General features: G+C 42.5%; 4 protein-coding genes and 1 long non-coding RNA gene across 5 annotated transcripts in view; 2 read left to right on the top strand and 3 right to left on the bottom strand.

Annotated features, from left to right (window-relative positions):
* The window catches only part of ccdc96 (coiled-coil domain containing 96), a 32,098-nt gene that overhangs the window by 5,497 nt on the left and 4,216 nt on the right, over window positions 1–22,385 (top strand). The window lies entirely within an intron of this gene.
* Window positions 2,279–2,952, bottom strand: LOC111946265 (C-C motif chemokine 13-like). The gene is made up of 3 exons (XM_011487731.3): window positions 2,840–2,952; window positions 2,660–2,771; window positions 2,279–2,554 (listed from the first exon to the last, which is right to left on the bottom strand). Exons 1-3 carry the CDS (start codon window positions 2,907–2,909, stop codon window positions 2,431–2,433), a joined length of 306 nt encoding a protein of 101 aa, XP_011486033.1. The 5' UTR covers window positions 2,910–2,952; the 3' UTR covers window positions 2,279–2,430.
* LOC105356475 (C-C motif chemokine 5) lies at window positions 10,390–12,285 on the bottom strand. The gene is made up of 3 exons (XM_020711776.2): window positions 11,295–12,285; window positions 11,112–11,223; window positions 10,390–11,004 (listed from the first exon to the last, which is right to left on the bottom strand). Exons 1-3 carry the CDS (start codon window positions 11,362–11,364, stop codon window positions 10,872–10,874), a joined length of 315 nt encoding a protein of 104 aa, XP_020567435.1. The 5' UTR covers window positions 11,365–12,285; the 3' UTR covers window positions 10,390–10,871.
* LOC110017108 lies at window positions 13,533–16,728 on the bottom strand. The gene is made up of 3 exons (XR_002875225.1): window positions 16,576–16,728; window positions 14,922–15,600; window positions 13,533–14,831 (listed from the first exon to the last, which is right to left on the bottom strand). It is a non-coding gene; the product is annotated as an uncharacterized LOC110017108 (long non-coding RNA).
* On the top strand, window positions 17,106–19,683 carry LOC101165008 (tripartite motif-containing protein 16-like). Its single transcript, XM_023965780.1, has one exon. The coding sequence runs from the start codon at window positions 17,499–17,501 to the stop codon at window positions 19,167–19,169; it is 1,671 nt and encodes a 556-aa protein (XP_023821548.1). The 5' UTR covers window positions 17,106–17,498; the 3' UTR covers window positions 19,170–19,683.

Below are 22,385 nucleotides of genomic sequence, written 5' to 3' on the forward strand. Positions count from 1 at the left end.
AGTGTTCTGTTTGGATGGTAAGGGACTATGAGGTCCTTAATGTAGGGCGGGGCCATACCATGTAAGGCCTTATAGGTTAACAGGAGGATCTTGAACTTGATTCTAGAATCAACTGGGATCCAGTGAAGTGAAACTAACACAGGAGTGATGTGATCTCTTCTGCTAGTTCCAGCTAACAATCTAGCTGCTGCGTTCTGAACAAGCTGGAGACTTCTTAAGGAACTCTTAGGACACGCTGCTAACAAAGAGTTACAGTAATCCAGCCTAGACGTAACAAATGCATGGATGAGTTTTTCAGCATCACTCTTAGAAAGTATATTTCTGATCTTAGTTTCTGCAGACACACATTTAAAGCTGAATGTCAGAGAAAGAACTTTTAAAATACAGAGCAAAAAAGTTTTACCAATGAAAGAAAACAACACACTTTCAAAATAGAAAGTTGAGGTTGTTTTGAGTCAGAGGTGGCACACAGGGAGGGTGGCTGTGGTTAAAGGGGGCAGATAGCTGAAGTTTCCACTCACTTCTATTGAGAGGTGCAGATGAACTGCAGCTGTGGTTGGACCAGAGGTCGGACTCTTGTAGAGAAAAAGGTGATGTTTCTGCAGCCTCCAGTGAAGATCACATCACAACAAACGGAACCCAAGGTTGAATGAATGTTTTCTGGTAATATTCATTTCATCGCATAAAAGCATGAGCTCATATTAGTAGTGAAGGATTGTCCTCTGATGGATCCCATAGTTCAGGGGTGGGCAAACCTTATGACTCGTGGGCCACATGGGGTTCTAAAATTGGATAGAAAGGACGGGCCAGGAAGAGATGTGTGGAGTGAAGAAGAAATAACATGGAGTCTGGATGAAAACATTTGGATTGAAAATTATATTTTAAAACCGAGATTTTAGATTTTTTAGGTTCAAACTTTTGTTCCCATTTTAGAGCCGATTACACCAACGGATAGTGTACCATAAGTAAAAATTGGAGAAATGCTGCACTCATGTGGTGTTTGAATGACTGGAAGAATGAAAAACAACTAATCTTCCAACACCACATGGATGATGGAGCAGGAGTCCACAAACTCTTACTTGTGAGGCCACAATAACACTTTTTCTTTAAAACTTCAAACCTCTGCTGTCTTTCTTTTATTGTGAAGGCCTTTGGTAACTTCAAGGAGTTGTAAACTGCTCTATGAATACATTTTCATTCATTCATGATCTTTTTAATAAAATAAATAACATTATTTAGGAAATAAAGCAATGAACAATTAACACTATGATTTTCGACGACAAAAATTCAGGAAAAATATACTGATACATAAAAAAACACGATAAATAGTGAATCCTCTCCCGTCATTTTCCTGCTGAGAGATTTGAGGGCTGCAGCTGCATCTGTGTCCTGCACGTCTGTTTCTCATCCATTAATAATGAAAAAAGCAAATTTCTATGTCTTCTGCTGCAGCTAAGCTTATATCTGCATTACGTTTTCACCAGAACAGAGTCCCTCGTTTGTTGCAGGAGTTATGTTCTAAAAATAACCGTGATCGGTGAAATCCACGGAGAACGATTATATGTTATGGCAGTAAAACTCCCCAGTGCCCAAATACACTTTTCTCACACAGACGTGAACATTTTCATCCTTTTCTCTCTTGTTTAAATTAACCTTCATAGAAATTAGGTCCAGGATCTTACAATGAAAACAAAGATCTGATCGATCACAGATTTCTGTAGATCTGAAGAGCTCCAGGTTTCTGTACAGGAGACACGGCATGGAGAAGATTGATTGACAAGGCCTCCAGCCAATCAGGACACAGAACAGGGTGCGCTCTTTAAAAAAAAAGCAGCATTATCGCTCCAAAGTAAAAGAATGAGCTAAACCGGGAAAGATGAACTGCAACGTAGAAAGGGAAGACTGTCTTCTGTTCTGATTGACAGGGATTTTAGAGAGTTTCAGGTTTGAACACAGACTGGAGAAGGGAGGAATAAAAGGTGATGTTCTATGCGGGTCTGGGTCGTGTGGCCAGATTTAAAAAAACAACATGGGTCTCTGATATTTTTCAGTGAACCAAGCATGGAGGCAGCCTGCAGGCCGTAGTTTGCCTACCCCTGCCATAGTCCTTTGTGCAGCTAACCAGCCTCTGCAAAGCCTTTTTCTCTGCTGCCGAGCAGCTGCAGCACCACAAGGGAGGACAGGAGGCTCAACATACAGACCTGTAGAAGGAGGTCAGGACTGAGCTCCTCATCCCAACGACCCGAGCCTCCCAAGGAAGTCAAACACTAACAGAAAAGAATTTTAAAATGCTTTAATTTTTTTTTTCAGAGAATGAAAGGCCTTCATGAAAGTGTTACACAAATAAATGACACTTAAATAAAGAAAACTGCAGATTCAGAAAAATCATGAGCACGTCTGTGTTCATGTTACGTTTCTTCAGATGAAGCGTTAAGAGGTGTGAGCAGAAGCAGGAGGACGAGCAGGCCCCACCAACATTTGAAGGATTTCTTGAACCCAGGCGGCATTCTGCTTCACGCAGATGTTGATTTTCTTTTTTGTCTCTAAACTAAAACTAAGAAAACACAAGTTTTTATTTCAGCGTTAGCAGATATTATGGGGTTAGTTAGACTCATAATCACTTCTGAGGCTATACAGAAGAGAAGAGTGCAGCACTTACATGACTCCAGGTTTGGGACAACGATCATCAGTGAGAGTGAAAGAACGGACTCTGGAGGCACTCAACGTTCCCGGGAAGAATTTGAAGCAGCAGTTGTCTGGACCGTTGGAATCTGAAGAAAACACATTTTTAGAAAGAATATGAATTTAATTAAAAAGCTTCCTTTTCGTCTGAACTCACTGTTGCAGGAGACGGTGCAGAAGAGTGCAGCTCCCAGGATGCAGAGCAGGAGGATGGCGGCGGTCCTCATGTTGATGGATTCCTCTGGAGACGATGAAGGAGAAGAAGGTGATCCTCACGGTTGATCTTTGGTTTGAGTTTGGGCTGGAGATGAGTCAGGGTTGTATTTATTAGGATCCTCAGAAAGGTGTCAGAAGAGTTAAAAAAACAAAAAGAGGGAGGTCCGTTGTGGTTTGAAAGGGGCTGATGACAAAGTTTCCGCTCGTCTCTGAAGAGGTGCAGAGGAAAAGGGTCTGTGGTTACAGCAAAGGTGAATGCATGGCGGTGGATTTCTGCAGCTGTTTGTAACCATCACACGATTTTAGACAAGCTAAAAGGAGAATTCTCACATTTAAATATTTTTCTCTGCAGGTTTGAAACATCAACAGCTGTTTTCTGTCATTACTAAAATGTTACATTTTGAAAATAATGTAAATATTTAACATTTTTATCTGAATTGAGCTGACAAACCCACCCTTATTGTGAACAGAGCAGAGAGAACTTCTTTATGCCTGATATTTGTGCTGAAACAGAAATGTATCTAAATCAGGTTTTAGAGTTTAATTTGAAGCTGCCTGATTGTAGCTTGTTCCCTGTTTGTCTACAGTCTGAATAGTGGATTTAAAACAAAACAAATCTACCTGTTGTGTTTTCCGTTAAGACAATTATCCCCTCTATTTTTTAAGGTGAAAAATCGTGGGTCTTGTGGGTAGTGGGTGCACTAAACCTGCCCACCCGTGGATGGTGATCAGGTTCAAAACCTGTTAGCATCTTGATTTGTTCACAGGCATAGCTGCAACACAAGATTACACAGTCTACTCTTGGCTGTGAGTCTCTTACTACCACACAGCTGACCCCTAGGACTAGTTTCAGTAACGAATGGGGGCTCGTCCGGGATTTCCTCTAGCGGGAGCCAATGCCAGATGAAGAGTGCAAGACCACCTTTAAAAGTGTCCGGAACTTAAGGGAAGGCCTCATCCATGTGTGTTGCCCAGAGAGTCTCTGCCACCTTTGAAATGTCAAGGCCACTAAAGCACCTTGGCAGGCACTGATTGGCAAGATTCAGAGACAATTTAGTCAGTATTTAGTCAGCAACAATTCATCTTCTGGTCCATCGATGACAGCGGACCACAGTCTCCAGTGATGATTTACGGAAGACTGACCTGAATGAGACGATTGTCAACTGCTTAAGAAGTGACAAGCTACAGTCACTGGAGGATGAAGGCATGTTACACCTACACCAACTCAATCTACAAAAACTGGATACTCCTCTAAGTGAGGCTTGTTCATCATTCTGCGCAGGGAACAGGTATTGAGTCATTTTGATGTCGTAAGTCTGGACAGATTTTCTCCATTTTTCCTCCTCTTATCTGGGACCGGGTCGCGGGGGCAGCAGTCTAAGCAAAGATGCCCTGACTTCCCTTGCCCTGGCCACTTCCTCTAGCCCCCAAGGGGGGACCCCAAGATGTTCCCAGACCATTAGAGAGACATAATCTCTCCAGCGTGTCCTGGGTCTTCCCCGGGGCTTCCGCCCAGTGGGACATGCCCAGAACACCTCCCCAGGGAGGCATCCAGGACGCATCCAGACCAAATGCCCGAGCCACCTCAACTGGGCCCTCTGGATGTGGAGAAGAAGCTATTCTACTCTGACTTCTCCATGGGTAACAGAGTTCCTCACCTTATCTCTAAGGGAGCGCCCAGCCCCCCTACGGAGGAAGCTCAATTCAGCCGCTTGTATTCTGGACCTCGTTCTTTCAGTCATGACCCAGACTTCATGACCATAGGTGAGAATTGGAACGAAGATCGATCAGTAAATTGACAGCTTTGCTTTCTGGCTCAGCTCTCTTTTTACCACAACGGACCAATACAGTGACCGCATAACTACGGACGCTGCCCTGATCCACCTGTCAATTTCACTCTCCAGTCTTCCCTCACTTGTAAACAAAATCCCAAGATATTTAAACTCCTCCACCTGGGGTAGGGACACTCCACCCATCGAGAGATGGCAAACTACCTTTCTCTGGTCAAGAACCATGGCCTCAGACATAGCAGTGCTAACTTTTATCCCAGCGGCTTCACACTCGGCTGCAAACCACCTCAATAGACCCTGGAGGACCCGGCTTGATGATGCAGGACAACATCATCTGCAAAGAGCACAGAGGAGATACTGTGGTCCCCAAACCAGACCCCTTCCAGCCCCTGGCTTTGCTTAGAAATTCTGTCCATAAAAACTATTAATAGAACCGGTGATAAAAGGCAGCCCTGCCAGAGTCCAACATGCACTGGGAACAGGTCTGACTTACTGCTGGCTATGTGATCCAAGGTCTTGCTCCGATCATACAGAGCCCGGACAGTCCTCAGTAAGGCTCCCCGGACCCCATAATCCCAGAGCACCCTCCACAGGATACCACGGGGGACATGGTCGATCGTCTTCTCTAAATCCACAAAACACATATGGACTGGATGAGTGAACTCCCACAATCCCTCCAAGCACCCTAAAGCGGGTGTAGAGCTGGTCCACTGTTCCACGACCAGGACGGAAACCGCACTGTTGTTCCTGGATCCGAGGTTCGACTATCGGAAGGACTCTCCTCTCCAGTACCCTGGCATAGACTTTCCCAGGGAGGCTGAGGAGTGTAATTCACTGGTAGTTGGAACACACCCTCCTTCTTAAAAAGGGGAACCACCACCCCTGTCTGCCAGTCCAGTGGTGCAGTTCCCGACCTTTATCTTATTTCTGCTCATATGTGTTTGCACATTTGAGACTCCAAAAGCAACAGTTTAAGCTGTTTTTTTTAAATGACAAATTTAGCACTTTTTCTCCTTATTATTGGTATTCTATTCCAGAAAGTTGACTCCTGGAATGACACTTTATTTTGTGAGAAAGACTTTTGTTCTAAATGAGATCTCACAGTCACCTCTAACAACAGCCTGAGTTTCTCTGGAGGAGCCTCTGAGTGATTTCTGCTTAGATTCAGTCAGACAAGCCGATTGAAACCGTTAAAAATGTTCAAAGCTCAGACGTCTGCTGCAGGTCTGGATGAGTCACTGAACATCTGAGATGAAGAAACCATCAGCAGGACTTTACTGTCCACTGCAGCTTCTGGAGCCAAACGAGCACTGACTCATGAAGCAGAAGCATCAAACAACAAAAGGAAAAAGGAGATTAGGGATCATTTTGGTTTATTTACTTGTATGAAAAACATGGAGGCAGTTTTGGACATACCTTTAAGTGATTCAATGATTAAACTGTTTGGATTTCTTCAAGATCTTTAAGTGTAAATGAAATATGTGTCCCAACAAACAAGTGAACTAGAATGAATGTCAAATCCATTCACATCTTAGTTTCCTAAAGTTCAGCCCACTGTTGTTTTTCCACATCCAAAAAATCCAAAGGAAACATTCCTAGAACATTCTAGACACTGGATGGTCACATGACTTTGCTAAATTCAGTCTTTCCACACATTGGAATGGAATGATGGATCTTCCAAGATCAAATACAATCGATTTATTTCATTTTGAAATAATGTCATATACAGGTTGATTTGATTCAATTAAAAACTTGTCTCAGACACATCAATCTGGCTGGATCATAAGAAAATGTATTCAATAATTAAGTCGATAACCAGTAACACCCCTATTGCCACCAAATGCCCCCCAAGCCGTAGGTCCTGTGTCCATCCCATAATAATTTCTAAACTTCCTTTGGATAGCACCGACACGTGCGATTTGGTTTTGTTAGTGGATTTTGACATTTACATATATATTGGGATTTTGGGACCATTTTATTGATAGTTTCTCCCGCTGTGATGTCATCTCTTTCTTTGGCGGGGGTCGTCCACTATGCTCAACGTGCGCTTTCAGCGGGTTCTAGGTGTAAAAGAAGAATTGTAAAAACAATCTGCAGTTCAGGACTGCTGCAGTCTCACTTTTTGAAGAACAGCCTTTTCTCTGGTTTTTGTTTATGCCAAAAAAGAATTTACATTTTTTTTTTAAAGTAACATCAAAGCAAAAGCAAAGCAGCATCAACATTTTCAAAAGAGTGAAAAAGGACTCTTTTAGCACTCTTCTAACTATAAAGAGGTAAAAACTGTGGCATTTGTCCATGTCTCTCGTAAAAAAAAAGATTTGGAATGATAATGGGTCTGAATTTACAGCTTGCATTGACAGTCCTCTCCTGATGGGGGCGCTGTGACCCACAGCTGTCCTGTCATGCTCAGTAGCTGCAGCTGGACGCCGTCTGGTTTAACAGTTTGATGTTTTAAAAATGTCATTTCATGGCTGTGATTAATGTCTGTATTTGTTAGAGTCAAACGTTTACTGTGATAAACTCATTAACTAGATAACGATGGATTTCTGAAATTACAGAATCGCTAAACCTCAGATGACCTTACGTGACCTTAGGATTAATTTGAGAGCAGTTTGTCTCTTTAACTCCTTTTGGACTTAAAGACATTTAGAGGAGCCAGTTTTAGTGGACAAACTTCAGGTTTTATAAGATGGAGGACCTAAAAACTGCAGCTGTTTGGATGCAGGGAGCTGAAATCCAGACTTTTATCTTCATCCGTTCCAGACGTGGCAGAAACATGGCGAGGTGACCTGACAGGCCTGAAGCTGACAGATACAGACAGATGTGTCGTCCCTCATTCATGTTTTACAAGTCTGCATGTGAACAACTCGCCTCATCCAGACACAGCTGCTTTATCTGCAGATTGAGTTCTTCAACTATGAGGGGGAGATGTAGCGCCCTCTAGTGGGGATAGTGGGGGTGAATGCTAAACTCAAGAAGTGTCAGAATTCTCTGGACAGATTCTATAAATTATTTAAAAAAAAAAGATTTACTTCAAATAAAATAAGTTTCTGCAGACACACTTTTAAAGCTGAATGTCACAGAAAGACCTTTTAAAATACCTAATGAAAACTTTTACTAATGAAAGACAACAACATACTTTCAAGTTGAGGTCGTTTTCATTCAGAGATGACAAACAGGGAGGGTGGCTGTGGTCAAAGGGGGCAGATTGAGCTGATAGCAGAAGTTTACACTAAATTCTATTGAGAGGTGCAGAGGAAATGCAGCTGTAGTTAGAGCAGATGTAAGGGGAAGCAATAAATGTTGATACATTTGTCACATACCTCCATGTTTTTCTGTATGTTTTGTTTTTTATGAACTTTATGATGCTCATGGTCATAAAACAGCACTCAGCTTACTGAACAGAGTACAGCGATTACTTTCAGCCTATGACTCTTGATTTTATTTGACATCATTTTGGCTGATCATGTCTTGGACCACCCTGGCATCTCTTTGGTCAGCTGGGTTTGATGGGGCATCCACTGGGCCGTCTTCATCAAGAAGGGGCGGGGCCCTTTCACCTCTCATGGTAGCGATGTTGTGAAAAACAACACATGCAGCTGTAATGTCACATGCCCTCTCTGGCGTAACCCTGAGCCCACATAGACACTGAAATCTTCCCTTCAGGACGCCTATAGTCATCTCCACCCTGACCCGTGTTCTGCTGTAAGTTAAATTGTTCCTGTGGTCCAGGCTGAGGTTCAGGATAGTGGGTCATCAGATGTGGCAGACAAGGATACCCCCTGTCCCCCAGCAAGTAACCATTGAAATGTCCTATATTATAAGTCACATAACATAAAATACATAACATTGTATTTTGCGAGCCGGTTTAGCTCGTGCTGGTTTGCGGCGGCTTCCGTCCGTGAAACCAGGGTTCGACTCCGGGCTGCTCCCTGTTCCCTTCTCTACCTCTGTGCCGGTCCCAAGCCCGGTTTGAGAAGGTTGCGTCAGGAAGGGCATCCGGCGTAAAACATTGCCAAGTTTACCATGCGACTTGTTCGCTGTGGCGACCCCTGATGGGAGAAGCCGAAAGAGGAAGAACAATAAGTCACATAACATAAAATACATAACATTGTATAAAAAGAAGAAAGTAAGCCAAATTATACCCTGTTGAAATTTGTGGCACAAGGATGACTCCCTAAAAATTCTGGCATTATGAACAGAACTGGGCCATTTGGCTCCAATGTCTGTGATGAGGGGAGTGGCATCACATATTATCTAGATAGTGGGGAACAGTAATCAGTATGATTCACATATTTAAAAACTGTAATATATTGTTAGCTGCACATTGATGCTATGCATTGACTAAAGTCTCCTTCAGTCAATGAAGGAGATGTAATAGGAATGTGTGCTCCATCCATGCACCCAATCACATTTGGGAACCCTGAAATTGGAGGATATATATTTATAAAACATTTTCATGATTGTGACTGTAAACAGTATGGATATATTGATAAAGCAGTGCTATGTCATTGAAACTGTGTCAAATAAAACAACAGGACAAAGCTGCTATTCTGTGGAATTCCTCTTTAATGACCCTCAGTGGTTTATGGCCACAGAATAGCACTAAACATCCCAGGACGCGTTTGAATGACAGACATACTGTCTGAACTGCCCTGCACACAGTTGCATTTCCCACATGTTCTGCATCACCCACGCTGAACAAAAAACTCCCAGTCACAAAAAAACCAAGGGCGATGCATAAAATGTGCACAGTGCTCCACGATGTGTCATGTTCGATATAAACTGCTTTAAAAGATTCCTTAAATAAATTAACAAGTCTCTTGAAAAACGATAACACTCTAGCAAATATTCATTTGGATAAGAAAAAACATTGATCTGGGTCTAATCACCCTCTCACTGCTGAAAAAAGTATTATCTGAGTTTCTTCATCCACTAAATCATCTTCAAACGGACATGTCATGCTGCTTCACCTCTCTGAAAACAAACTAACCTTCAACTAAACCTGCTCCAGACCAGGTTATGTTCAGAGCTCATGTTGCCATGGCAACTTAACACCCTGAAACTTACCTCCGTTTTTAGAATCGAAGGCTGGGGTTAACCGCTTCCTTACCCTCAAAATTACTGAGCTACCTCACATAACCTGCCTTCTGGAACAGGACTCTGGTTTGCTGCACTAAGGCCTTATGGCTGCCCTGGATTGGAGGATGAGAGAATGGAGCTGGCTCAGGAATGGAGGGAGGAAGATTAGTGGCTGCATGTAAATACAGGATGGGATTTAAATACCTGGCATCTCCACTGCCCCACAGGGGGAGGAATTTCTGTCTCTCCTTCCCCCCATTGGCAACACTTGTGTTTTTGGTGAGCTTTTGTGAACAACTGTTACATTTTGTGTAACTTTCAATGTGAAAGCTTTAGTTGAGAAGCAGTGGGTTAACTGCCTTTTTGTTTGTGATTGTTTTCTCCAGTTTTTGTTAAGACTCAGGGAGACAGGTCAGACTGTCATTTATTTTCCTTTAGTTTGATTGAAGGTCAGATAGAGTATTAAGTATTTGACGTTTAAGTTAGTTCTGTTTTGTTTATTATTTTGGCCTTGGCACATTCTCCTTTTGTCCTATTTTCATTTGGGGCAATAAACCCTTCTATTATCTGTATAGACACTGGTCTTGGCAGTTTTATTAAATATTTTGGTGATTAGAGGGCTTATGTTATGTCATTAGGGTTTATTTCCTTCTTATGTTATGCCCCGCCCCCCTAGACATAAGGTGCATAACACAGAGAAACTGCAGCAGCTTCAACACACATCTGCTCACGAGGAGAAGATGAATATTGATGAGATGCTCAGTGTTTGTTCAACTCAGCTAAGTGTTGCATTTAGAAATGGAGATGTCTGTGGTGGTCTGCAACTGCATCCCATAATCCTTTGTGCAGCCTTTTTCTCTGCTGTAGAGCAGCTGCAGCAGCACAAGGGAGGACAGGAGGCTCTGCACTACAGACCTGTAGAAGGAGGTCAGGACTGAGCTCCTCATCCCAGCGCCCTGAGCCTCCTAAGGAAGTAAAACAAACATTTTGAAATGCTTTTATTTTTAACAGAGAGTGAAAGGCCTTCATGAAAATGTCAAATAAAAGACCCTTAAAGAAAAATACAACAGAGATTCTGAAAAATCACGAGCACCTCAGTGTTCATGTCACGTTTCTTCTGTCGAAGCGACAAAATCCGTGAGCAGGAGCAGGCCCCATCAATGTTTGTAGGACATCTTGAACCCAGGTGGCACTCTGTTCCACACAGATGTTGAGGTTCCTTTTTGTCACTAAACTGAAACAAAGAAAACAAGTTTTATTTCAGCGTTAGCAGATTTTAGAGGTTAGTTAGACTCATAATCACTTCTGAGGCTATACAGAAGTGAAGAGTGCAGCACTTACATGACTCCAGGTTTGGGACAACGATCATCAGTGAGAATGAAAGAACGGACTCTGGAGGGACTCAACGTTCCCTGGAAGAATTTGAAGCAGCAGTTGTCTGGACCGCTGGAACCTGAAAAAAAACCACATTTTTAGAAAAGAATGTGAAGTAAATTTAAAAGCTTCCTTTTCGTCTGAACTCACTGTTGCAGGAGACGGTGCAGAAGAGCGCAGCTCCCAGGATGCAGAGCAGGAGGATGGCGGCGGTCCTCATGTTGATGGATTCCTCTGGAGACGATGAAGGAGAAGAAGGTGATCCTCACGGTTGATCTTTGGTTTGAGTTTGGGCTGAAGATGAGTCGGGTTGTATTTATTAGGATCCTCAGGAAGGTGTCAGAAGAGTTGAAACAAAAAGAGGGAGGTCCGTTGTGGTTTGAAAGGGGCTGATGACAAAGTTTCCGTTTGTCTCTGAAGAGGTGCAGAGGAAAAGGGTCTGTGGTTACAGCAAAGGTGAATGCATGGCGGTGGATTTCTGCAGCTGATTGTAACCATCACACGACTTGACACAATTTTTTCCATTAAGACAAGATCCCCTCTATTTTGTAGGTGTAAACTTGTGGGTCTGGTAAGTAGTGGATGTGCTAAACATTCCCACCCAGGGATGGTGATGTTGACACTGCTGTGGACAGCAGAGGAATGAGATTAAGGTTCAAAACCGGTTAACACCTCTCCTCTGTTGGCAACCAAAACTGAGGCCATCCATCTGGCAGAAATTGCATTTTTTTTCATCCATGTCCTCTATTATCTGAAAAATACAACAGCATGTTAAAAACACTCAAAAACAATTTTCATTGGAGAAGGTCTTTAACCCAAATGATCCTGTTCTGACTGAATGAGGCTCCACAAAGCTGTAGTTTCCTTTTCTCTCTGAAGTCTGACTGGTAAAGGATAAGAGCGACCTCTGCTGGTACTTGTTTGTAATCACAGGGCAGACTTATATCATTACACAGTGCAGGAAAAAAGCTGTTGTTCTTGTTTTCTTTACAATAGCCTATTTAGTATTTTAGTGTTCTTGCTCACATATGTCACCATCATTTCTATTGTTTAATCTGGTCTAATACTTCAGAAATGCTCCATCTGAATAACAAAATATATAGATCTTGCAGGTGTGTCTGTACAGCAGCTAAAGCTGATTCTGGATGTTTCCTCGTTCACATCTCAGGTGGAAACTGAGCAGCAGGAATTGGAGGATCTGAGCAGTGGCGCCTCCGGACATCTCTCATGGGGGTTGCCAGAAGGGGGCCACTTCAAATCTTGGGGTGGGGTAAAAAGAAGTGAACGCTGACATTAATGGTTATAAAGTGCTGTCGTAGGAAAGCCCGTATCATTGTTCCTCCACCACCGTGTTGAAAGAAGATGTTTCTTCAGAACTGTTCTCATGTTGATGCAGTGACCTCCAGCTTCTGGTCTCAGATGTTTACATTAAAAGCCAGATGAAGGTGAAGAGCAGACAGGGAAGATCATCGTCCTGCAGGCTCAGACGTCTGCTGCAGGTCTGGATGAGTCACTGAACATCTGAGACGAAGAAACCATCAGCAGGACTTTACCGTCCACTGCAGCTTCTGGAGCCGAGCAAAAGCCTCAAACAACAAAAAGAAAAAGGAGATTAGGGATCATTTTGGTTTATTTACTTGTATGAAAAACATGGAGGCAGTTTTGGACATACCTTTAAGTGAGTCAATGATTACACTGTTTTTAGCCAGAATCACAAAACCTGTGTCGTTTTCTAGAACATAGGTACATCTTCAGCTCAAACTGTGACTCAGAAAAATTCCTGCTACTGAACCGAAGTACCCCAGATTCCTTGCATTTCTTCCAGATCCTCAATGAATGTCAAATCCATTCACATTTTAGTTTCCTAAAGTTCAGCCCACTGTTGTTTTTCCACATCCAAAGAATCCAAAGGAAACATTCCTAGAACATTCTAGACACTAAATTCAGTCTTTCCACACATTGGACTAGAATGATGGATCTTCCAAGATCAAATACAATCGATTTATTTCATTTTGAAATGATGTCATATTTGTACAGGTTGATTTGATTCAATTAAAAACTTGTCTCAGAAACGTCGATCTGGCTGGATTATAAGAAAATTGATTCAAAAATTTCAATCGATTACCAGTAACACCCGTATCGCCACCAAATGCCCAAGCCGTAGGTCCTGTGTCCATCCCATAATAATTTCTACACTTCCTTTGAATATTGGAGAATGTAAAAACAATCTGGGCCTTGCAGTTCAGGACTCCTGCAGTCTCACTTTTTGAAGAACAGCCTTTTCTCTGTTTTTTGTTTATGCCAAAAAAAATTTGAAAGGTTTTTTGCAAAGTAACATCAATGCAAAAGCAAAGAAGCATCAACGTTTTCAAAAGAGAAATAAGACTCATTTAGCATTAAAGGTGGGAGACCCCTGAACTATAAAGGGGTAAAAACTGTGGCATGTGTCCATGTCACTAGTAAAAAAAAAAAAGGTTTGGAATGAAAATGGGTCTGAATCTACAGCTTGCATTGACAGTCCTCTCCTGATGGGGGCGCTGTGACCCACAGCTGCCCTGTCATGCTCAGTAGCTGCAGCTGGACACCGCATTGTTTAACAGTTTGGTGTTTTAGAAATGTCATTTCATGACTGTGATTAATGTCTGTATTTGTTAGTCAAACTTTTACTGTGATAAACTCAATAAATGGAAAACGATGGATTTCTGAAATCCTTTCGGACTTAAAAGACATTTAGAGGAGCCAGTTTTAGTGGACAAACTTCAGGTTTTATAAGCTGGAGGACCTAAAAACTGCAGCTGTTTGGATGCAGGGAGCTAAAATCCAGACTTTTATCTTCATCCGTTCCAGACGTGGCAGAAACATGGCGAGGTGACCTGACAGGCCTGAAGCGGACAGATACAGACAGATGGGTCGTCCCTCATTCATGTTTTACAAGTCTGCATGTGAACAACATGCCTCATCCAGACACAGCTACTTTATCTGCAGATAGTTCAACAATGAGAGGGAGATGTGGCGCCCTCTAGTGGGGGTGAATGCTAAACTCAAGAAGTGTCAGAATTCTCTGGACAGATTCTATAAATTATTTAAAAAATAGATTTACTTCAAATAAAATAAGTTTCTGCATACACAGTTTACACTAAATTCTATTGAGAAGTGCAGAGGAAATGCAGCTGTGGTTAGAGCAGATGTAAGGGGAAGCAATAAATGTTAATACATTTGTCACATACCTCCATGTTTTTCTGAATGTTTTCTTTTTTGTAACTCAATGATACTCATGGTCATAAAACAGCACTCAGCTTACTGAACAGAGTACAGCGGTTCTTCTGTCTCACCACAAAAGAGAAGATTCCCTTTACTGAGCAGGCCAGAAGAGCGGCATACTGAGCCTGTTCAATGAGACACAGACAGAAGTTGACTGTGTGCTGTTTGTGTTCTAGCTGGTTACTAAAGGTTAACTTAAAAAAAAAAAATAAAAAAAAAAAAAATCCACTTTCTTCCTGGTCATCCTGTCAAGTATGCAACTAAAACTGGTGTCAGAAGTGGGATCAGCTGTGCTGTTGAAGAGCGGAGATCAGGAAGACAAAGACAAAGATGGAGTTGGAGGAACTACAGGACCGGCTGAGTGAAGTTGTGCTGCAGCTAAAGTTGGAACAACTGCAAGAGGTGTGATTCAAGCCAAAATCTCAACTGAGAAAGAAACAAGAAAACATACGCTGATCAGAGCTATTAGTGAAGCAGTTGATACTGCAATAGAAAATGAACACTTGGACCACTTACTGTAATTAAACATGCAAAAGAAGTGAAAGAAAGAGACAGCCAAACGAAAGTTAGCGATGGGCATAGCAGGAAAGGTCAGGTGTCTTGTCACTGATGCAGCAGCAAACATGACTGCATGTGCTGGAATGCTGCAAATACGGCATACCATTTGTATAGCCCATTCCCTGAATTTAATCGTGAGAAAATCATGTGATCAAATACCAACAATAACTGAAATACACAACAAAACACGACACATTGTGACATACTTTCGATCGAGCATGACTGCTAAAGAGAAGCTCACTCAAATACAGCAACAGCTGGGAACATCGGGCCATAAATGAATAAACGAGGTGCCAACACGATGGAACAGTACCTACCAAATGTTTGAGAGAATGACTGAGCAGAAGGAGGCAGTCTGGGTGTCACTGGCCTCATTAAAACCTGACGTCACTCCACTGACTCCAGAAGAATGTCAGATCATTGAAGAGATGCTCAGGGTTCTTGCTCCTTTTGACCAAGCTGCAAGGGTCTCTGGGTCAAAGGTCATTCCCATGATGAGAATGCTCCACATTGAGCTTCAACGTCAGGCCACAACAGTAACAAAAACAGCTGCTCAGCAACTGGCTGAAATCCTGAGGAAGCGGCTAACTGACGCTATTTGCGGCATGGAATCTCTCAGTGTGATGACTCTGCAACTCTGTTAGATCCCAGATTTAAAAAGAATGGATTTGTTAGTCAGCAAAAAGCAAGTGAAGCGGTGAAGAGACTGCAGTCAGAATGTGCAGAAGAAATGAGGAGCCAAGAGCCTGACCCAAGAGAAGAAGAGCCTAGCTCTTCACATGGGTCAGAACCCAGTTCAGGTATGAAAATACATTTCTGTGGCACTTTGTGATATGATATATATCATGTGATAATAAAGTAACGATTAACTATTTTTTAGGGCACAATCTCTGGAAAACTTTAGATATGGAGGTTGCAGAGACCCAGAAGTCGAGAAACGCAACAGCTGACTCCATTATTGAAGTCCAACGCTACCTGGCAGAAACAAACACACCCACAAACCAAGATCCTTTGCAATATTGGAAATGGAACCAGGAAGTATACCCACATCTTCATCAACTTGCACTTAAAACTCTCTGCTCACCATTATCGTCTGTATCATGCGAAAGAGTATTTTCCAAGGCTGGGAAGCTGGTGTGTAAGAGGAGAAATCGCCTTGGAGCAAAGACACTCCAAAAACTTTTGTTTCTCAATAAAAATTCATTAACTAATCACTTTTTCGTCTTTTATTTCATTTGATTTAACAGTTAAGTTTACAAATGAGCACATAAGTTAAACAATTGCAACTCTGAATTTTTACTCTAATTTGCTATATTTTACATACCAACTCAGTTTTAGTATTTACAAGAAAAAGGAATTTCTATACCTACAATGATTTTATAACTACTGCAGGGGTCACTATTGGGTGACCACCATGGTATCAATACAGTGCCGACACAGTTTGTTTAGTGTGTCAATACACTCCTTGAGGTATCATCGTCCCATCACTAGTATTGACTTTTATTTTTAATTATGCTACAGAATCGCTTCCATACTCATCCGGAGTTATAACATTATGTAAGTATGAGACAGCGAACGAACTCCTGCAATCAGTCTACCACCAGTACGTTACCTGTGAACCGAAGATGTGCAACAGGAAGTGGGCGCTTCCAAATGCTGCCCATGACCAAGTGAGGGTTTCTTGGCCTTTTATAGCGCCCCATGAGGCCACTGCCTGTCATTATCCTCCCCACTGCACCTGAGCCAATTAATCCTGCCACAATTACATTAAATTATTATTTATTCATTATTATTGACTTATTTATATATTGTTATTATTTATTATTGCAATTGACTTATTGTTGGGCTTTTCTAAATAATTTAAATTACATGTCAAAGAGGTCTAAAACTTCTACATGTTTAAAAATTAATCTCAAAAATTCTTTGAAATGATTTTTTTATTTGTAAGAAGTCCTGCAACTATGCATTTTTCATTTAAGTTTGAACGTTTACGGCTGACTCTCTTATTAAGCAACAACAAATTCTGTATATATATAAATTATACACATATATATTACACACTGTGCCACCGTCGGCCAGGCTTCCCAAGTGGGCGTGTCTCCTCTAGCCATAAAACTCATTGGTTGGCTCCCCCTCAGGCTGCTTCCTGCTAGCAGGCTGGGGTCTTCCTGCTGCTTGTCAAAGTGAGCAAAGAAGAGGTTGAGTGTGTCTGGGAGATGTTTGTCCTGATTGACCTGTGTGGTGGTTCTGTTGGAGTCAGAGTCCTGATTCCTCTCCACATGCTGGGGGGGTCGTTGTTCCTAAAGAGTCCCTCTAACTGTTGTCTGTAGTTTTCTCTTTCTGAAAGGGTTAACAGATCAGGACTCCTCTTCCTCATCTGCAGCTCCTCCTCTGTCATGATGGGCGTCACCAACAGGAAGAGAAGAAAGAAGCTGATTGGCTGAACTCACAGTGGAACCATCTGATTGGAGGATCAGAGTCAAACCGGTTTCTGAGGAAGTGAAACTCTCACAGTCTGTGTGTCTGAGAGGAGAAATGGCGCAGAAAGGAGTGGATCTGGATGAAGAAAGCTTCAGCTGTTCCATCTGTCTGGATCTGCTGAAGGATCCGGTGACTATTCCCTGTGGACACAGCTACTGCATGAAGTGTCTTCAAGGATTGTGGGATGCAGAGGAGAAAGTCCACAGCTGTCCTCAGTGCAGGAAGACCTTCACACCGAGGCCTGTTCTGGGGAAAAATGTCATGTTAGCAGCTTTAGTGGAGCAGCTGAAGAAGACCGGACTCCAAGCTGCTCCTGCTGGTCTCTGCTATGCTGGACCTGAAGATGTGGTCTGTGACGTCTGCACTGGAAGAAAACTGAAAGCCATCAAGTCCTGCTTGAGCTGTCTGGCCTCTTACTGTGAGGAACACCTTCAGCCTCATTTGAAAGCAGCTGCATTGAAGAAACACAAGCTGGTGGAACCCTCCAAGAACCTGCAGGAGAACATCTGCTCCCGTCATGATGAGGTGATGAAGATGTTCTGTCGCACTGATCAGAAGAGCATCTGTTATCTCTGCTCTGTGGATGAACATGAGGGACATAAAATAGTCTCAGCTGCAGCAGAAAGGACTGAGAAGCAGAGAGAGCTGGAGGAGAGTCAGCAACAAATCCAGCAGAGAATCCAGGACAGAGAGAAAGAGGTGAAGCTGCTTCAACAGGAGGTGGAGGCCATCAATCACTCTGCTGATCAAAGCGTGGAGGACAGTGAGAAGATCTTCACTGAGATGATCCGTCTCCTCCAGAAAAGAAGCCGTGATGTGGAGCAGCAGATCAGATCCCAGCAGCAAACTGAAGTGAGGCGAGTCAAAGGTCTTCAGGAGGAGCTGGAGCAGGACATGGCTGAGCTGAAGAGGAGAGACGCTGAGCTGAAGCAGCTCTGCCTCACAGAGGATCACAGCCACTTTCTGCTCAACTACCCCTCACTGCCCCCACTCAGTGAGTCCACCCCCTCAGCCAGCATCCATGTCCGTCCTCTGACATACTTTGAGGATGTGACAGCAGCTGTGTCAGAGCTCAGAGACAAACTGCAGGACATTCTGAGAGAGGAATGGACAAATATTTCACTGACAGTCTCTCATCTGGACGTTTTACTGTCAGAACCAGAACCAGAACCAAAGAGCAGAGCTGACTTCCTCAGATATTCATGTCAAATCACACTGGATCCAAACACAGCATTCAGAAATCTGTTACTGTCAGAGGAGAACAGAAAGGTGACAGTGATGAGAAAACCTCAGTCTGTTTCTGATCATCCAGACAGATTTACTGATAAAGTTCAGGTTCTGAGTAGAGAGAGTCTGACTGGACGTTGTTACTGGGAGGTGGAGAGAAGACGAAACTGTGTTTATGTAGCAGTCGCATACAAGAACATCAGCAGATCTGGAAAAGAAAGTGGATTTGGTTTAAATGATAAATCTTGGGCAATACTTTGTTCTCCAGACAGTTTCTCATTTGTCCACAACAGCATAGAAACCTCCATCTCAGCTCCTGTTCCCTCCAGAGTAGGAGTGTACCTGGATCACAGAGCAGGTGTTCTGTCCTTCTACAGCGTCTCTGAAAGCAGGACTCTCCTCCACAGAGTCCAGACCACTTTCACTCAGCCGCTCCATGCTGGACTGTGGGTGGGTTGGGTCTTTGGAGACACAGCAGAGTTGTGTAAAGTGAAATAGTTCCTGAAAGAAGTGAAATGTTTGTTTTCAGTGATTTCTCTGCTTTGGATCATTTAGAACTAAACGTTTGAACTGTTCAGATTCTGTGGAGAAATGTTTGTAGTCAGAAATAGAGAGAAATGAAAATCTCTAGAATGTGGATTGGAGACATTTTGGAACATGAATGTCAAACTTTTGGGAGTCAAATCTGTTTTCTTTTGGTTTCTTTGAATTCAAATTTCACACACATGTTTTTGTGTTGTTGTCATGGGAACTGAAGGAAGCTGCAGCACAAATGGAATCAGTGAGGTCACAATCCCAGACTTTCTCTGGTTTGTTCTCCACAGAAACGACAAGAGAAGAAGCTGAAGGAGAAGATTGTGTTTGTGGAAAGAAGAACATTTACAACTTTGTTTTCTTTCTGCTTCATTTGACAACTTTGGATTGAAGATTTGTGTTTTCATGTCTCTGTTCTTCAGAGAAAAGTTGTTTCTGATCATGTGACAATAAAAACCTCCTGATTCTTTTGTCTTCATTCCAGAGTTTGAGTGAAATGTGATGAAGAAAAGTGGGAATAATATGAGGGAAGAACTGAAGCAGTTTTCCTGGAACTCCAGAAATGACAGAGTTCATGTTTAGAGCAGAAACATCTGTCAGTCAGTCTGAGTCCTTTTAGCTTCATTATTGGTAGGATTATTATCAGCTCACGAGTTTCTAAATATGTTGGCCAGAGCTTTATTCCTGGTTGAACAGACCCAGAAGAAGGGTTAGGATTAGGCTAATCCGTGCCAACAACAACATTTAGCTTCTGTCTATGAAGACTCTCATTCATCCAGGTTGATTCCATCATAGTAGTAGGTTTAGGGGCTGTCATCTCAACATTTAGCTTAGGATGCACTGAAAATTCATGCGGGCAATGCCACAATGTGCATCTTGGCACGAAGCTGAAGTTGGCTTCTGATTGGTGAGGACACTAAAGGAACATTCCACTGCATTTTTCACACTAAGACCACATAGAACCGGGTCCTGTTCAGAAACCACAGGACCTGGACTGCTCAAACCTGGATTAAATTAGGATTTAGATAGTAAAGATTACACTAAGCACAGTTTCTGATTTGTGAAACCTTTATTTCAGAAAAAAATCTTTACACCTGGTCTGAGGTGGTGTCAGTGTGAAAAATGTGATAAAATCATCTTATTTCACGTTTTCACAAATCTAATAAAGGTTTTTGTGTAGCGTCCTCTTTGGGCCGCTAGACGGGGGGATTGGGGGCGTAACAAAGGTTTTACGGAATAAGTGAAGTTACAGTTTTACAGAATAAAGGACAGAAAAAAAGTGATTCATTGTCCTAGAGCAGGGGTGTCCAACTCCAGGCCTGGAGGGCCGGCCTCCTGCTGGTTTTCCTGCCTTATCTGCTGCTGATTACCTGGATCAGGTGTGTTTAGCCAATAAGGATCTTCAATGGCAGCTTGGTTGGAAAACATGTGGGACACCGGCCCTCCAGGCCTGGATTTGGGGACCCCTGTCCTAGAGTGTGGTAACTCCAACAGTCCTCCAACAGGAGGCTGGGTAACTGGGTTGGATTAGGATGTTGTCAAAGTTTTTTCTGAAAACACAAGACAGTATAAAAAAGAAAACAGAAACCAAGAGCCGAGTACGATTTCTCATGAGGAGAGCTGGGAACAGACAACCCTTCAGCACCTCTGCTCCAAACAGCTCTGAGGGTGTCTGCCCCCTCCTCACACCTTGATTCAGAATGGGGTCACCCTGGTTACATGGGGGGTGAAATACCTACAGGTCCCAAGTTTAGCAGTTGTTAATATATTCTGATCATCCTGATGCAGCAAATGTTCTCTGATGAAAAATGTCAACAAGTCAAAAATGACATTTTCTATCAGTACAGCTTTAAGTCTACTGTGGTGAACCGTCATCCTTTTTCCTTCTTCCTGCTGCTGTTAAGCTGAATAGAAACAGGACTTCATTGTTTCAGGATCCAATAAAAGTTCTATCAAGTTTTAGTACAAATCTAGATTTTTAGCACTTCCTTCCTGAAATCTGATGGGATTTTCTGTCTTTTTTCTCATTTTAGTGGCAGAAATATCTCTTCATAGTTCCAGAGTCTGTCTTAAATTCATTCTAAAGAACTTCTGACTGTTGTTACTAAAACACAACATTTGTTGATAACCATGAAGAACTCTGGACTTTGTCTCTTTCATGATCTTTGACTGACAGTAAAACCAATAAATGTTACTGAGTTGCAGTAAATCTTCTGGGAAATCCCAGACTGTCCTGGACTCTGATCCTGAAATCCCTCCTCCTGATGACAAAACCTTTGAAAGTCTTGAAGGGAAACAAGTTGTGAGGAAACCTTTAGTGCAGAAAGAACTGCAGCTTCTTCAACTGGAACTCTGCAGCAAAATGAGCAGGAAGGATCTGGATGAAGAAAGCTTCTGCTGTTCCATCTGTCTGGATCTGCTGAAGGAGAAGACTTTTGATGTCTTCTTGTCAAAGATTCAAAGGTTTTTATTTTGGCCCACAGCAGTCACAGACTGCAAGGACCATATTGATTGATTGATATTATTGTATGTTTCTGAGAGAGTTGATGATACTGATCTCAATGCTAGCACTTTTAGCCACATTAGTATAGCTAGCATAGTTAGCATAATTAGCATTTTAGGCAATGTGTTTTTTGAGAGTTGATGATGCTGATCGCGAAGCTAGTACTTTCAGCCACATTAGTATAATTGGCATAGTTAGCATAATTAGCAATTTCAGCTTTCACTAGCATTGATCAAAGGTGGGCGGTGAGGGCGGCGAATGTGCGTAGAGTTGGGCGTGGAAGGCAGGTTGCGTCTGCGGGCAGGACAACGTCGCTTCCGGCTTTAATTTCTGTGTTCTTTGACCTGTCTGTTGCTCCCAGACCACCACCTGGTCCTACAGTTGTCCAAAGGAGACACATAAATGGCAACACTAGAGCACAGTTTGCAGAAATGATCAACCTTGAAAACGCCTCTGGTGCTAATGGTGATGAATTAGTGAACACTGTTACTTCTAGCATTTTGAATGTTCTGGATGCCATTGCTCCTATGAAGATGAAAATCAGAAAAAGTAGACAGAAAGCTCCCTGGATGAACAATGATTTGGTCAGCGGACAGAAAAGGCACAGAGCTGAGCGAAAAACTCCAGGTTCATCATGAAATCTATAAGGGAGAGTTGTAAACCTACAACCAAACCGT

This window comes from Oryzias latipes, chromosome 18 (genome assembly GCF_002234675.1).
Source record: "Oryzias latipes chromosome 18, ASM223467v1".
Lineage (NCBI taxonomy): Eukaryota > Metazoa > Chordata > Actinopteri > Beloniformes > Adrianichthyidae > Oryzias > Oryzias latipes.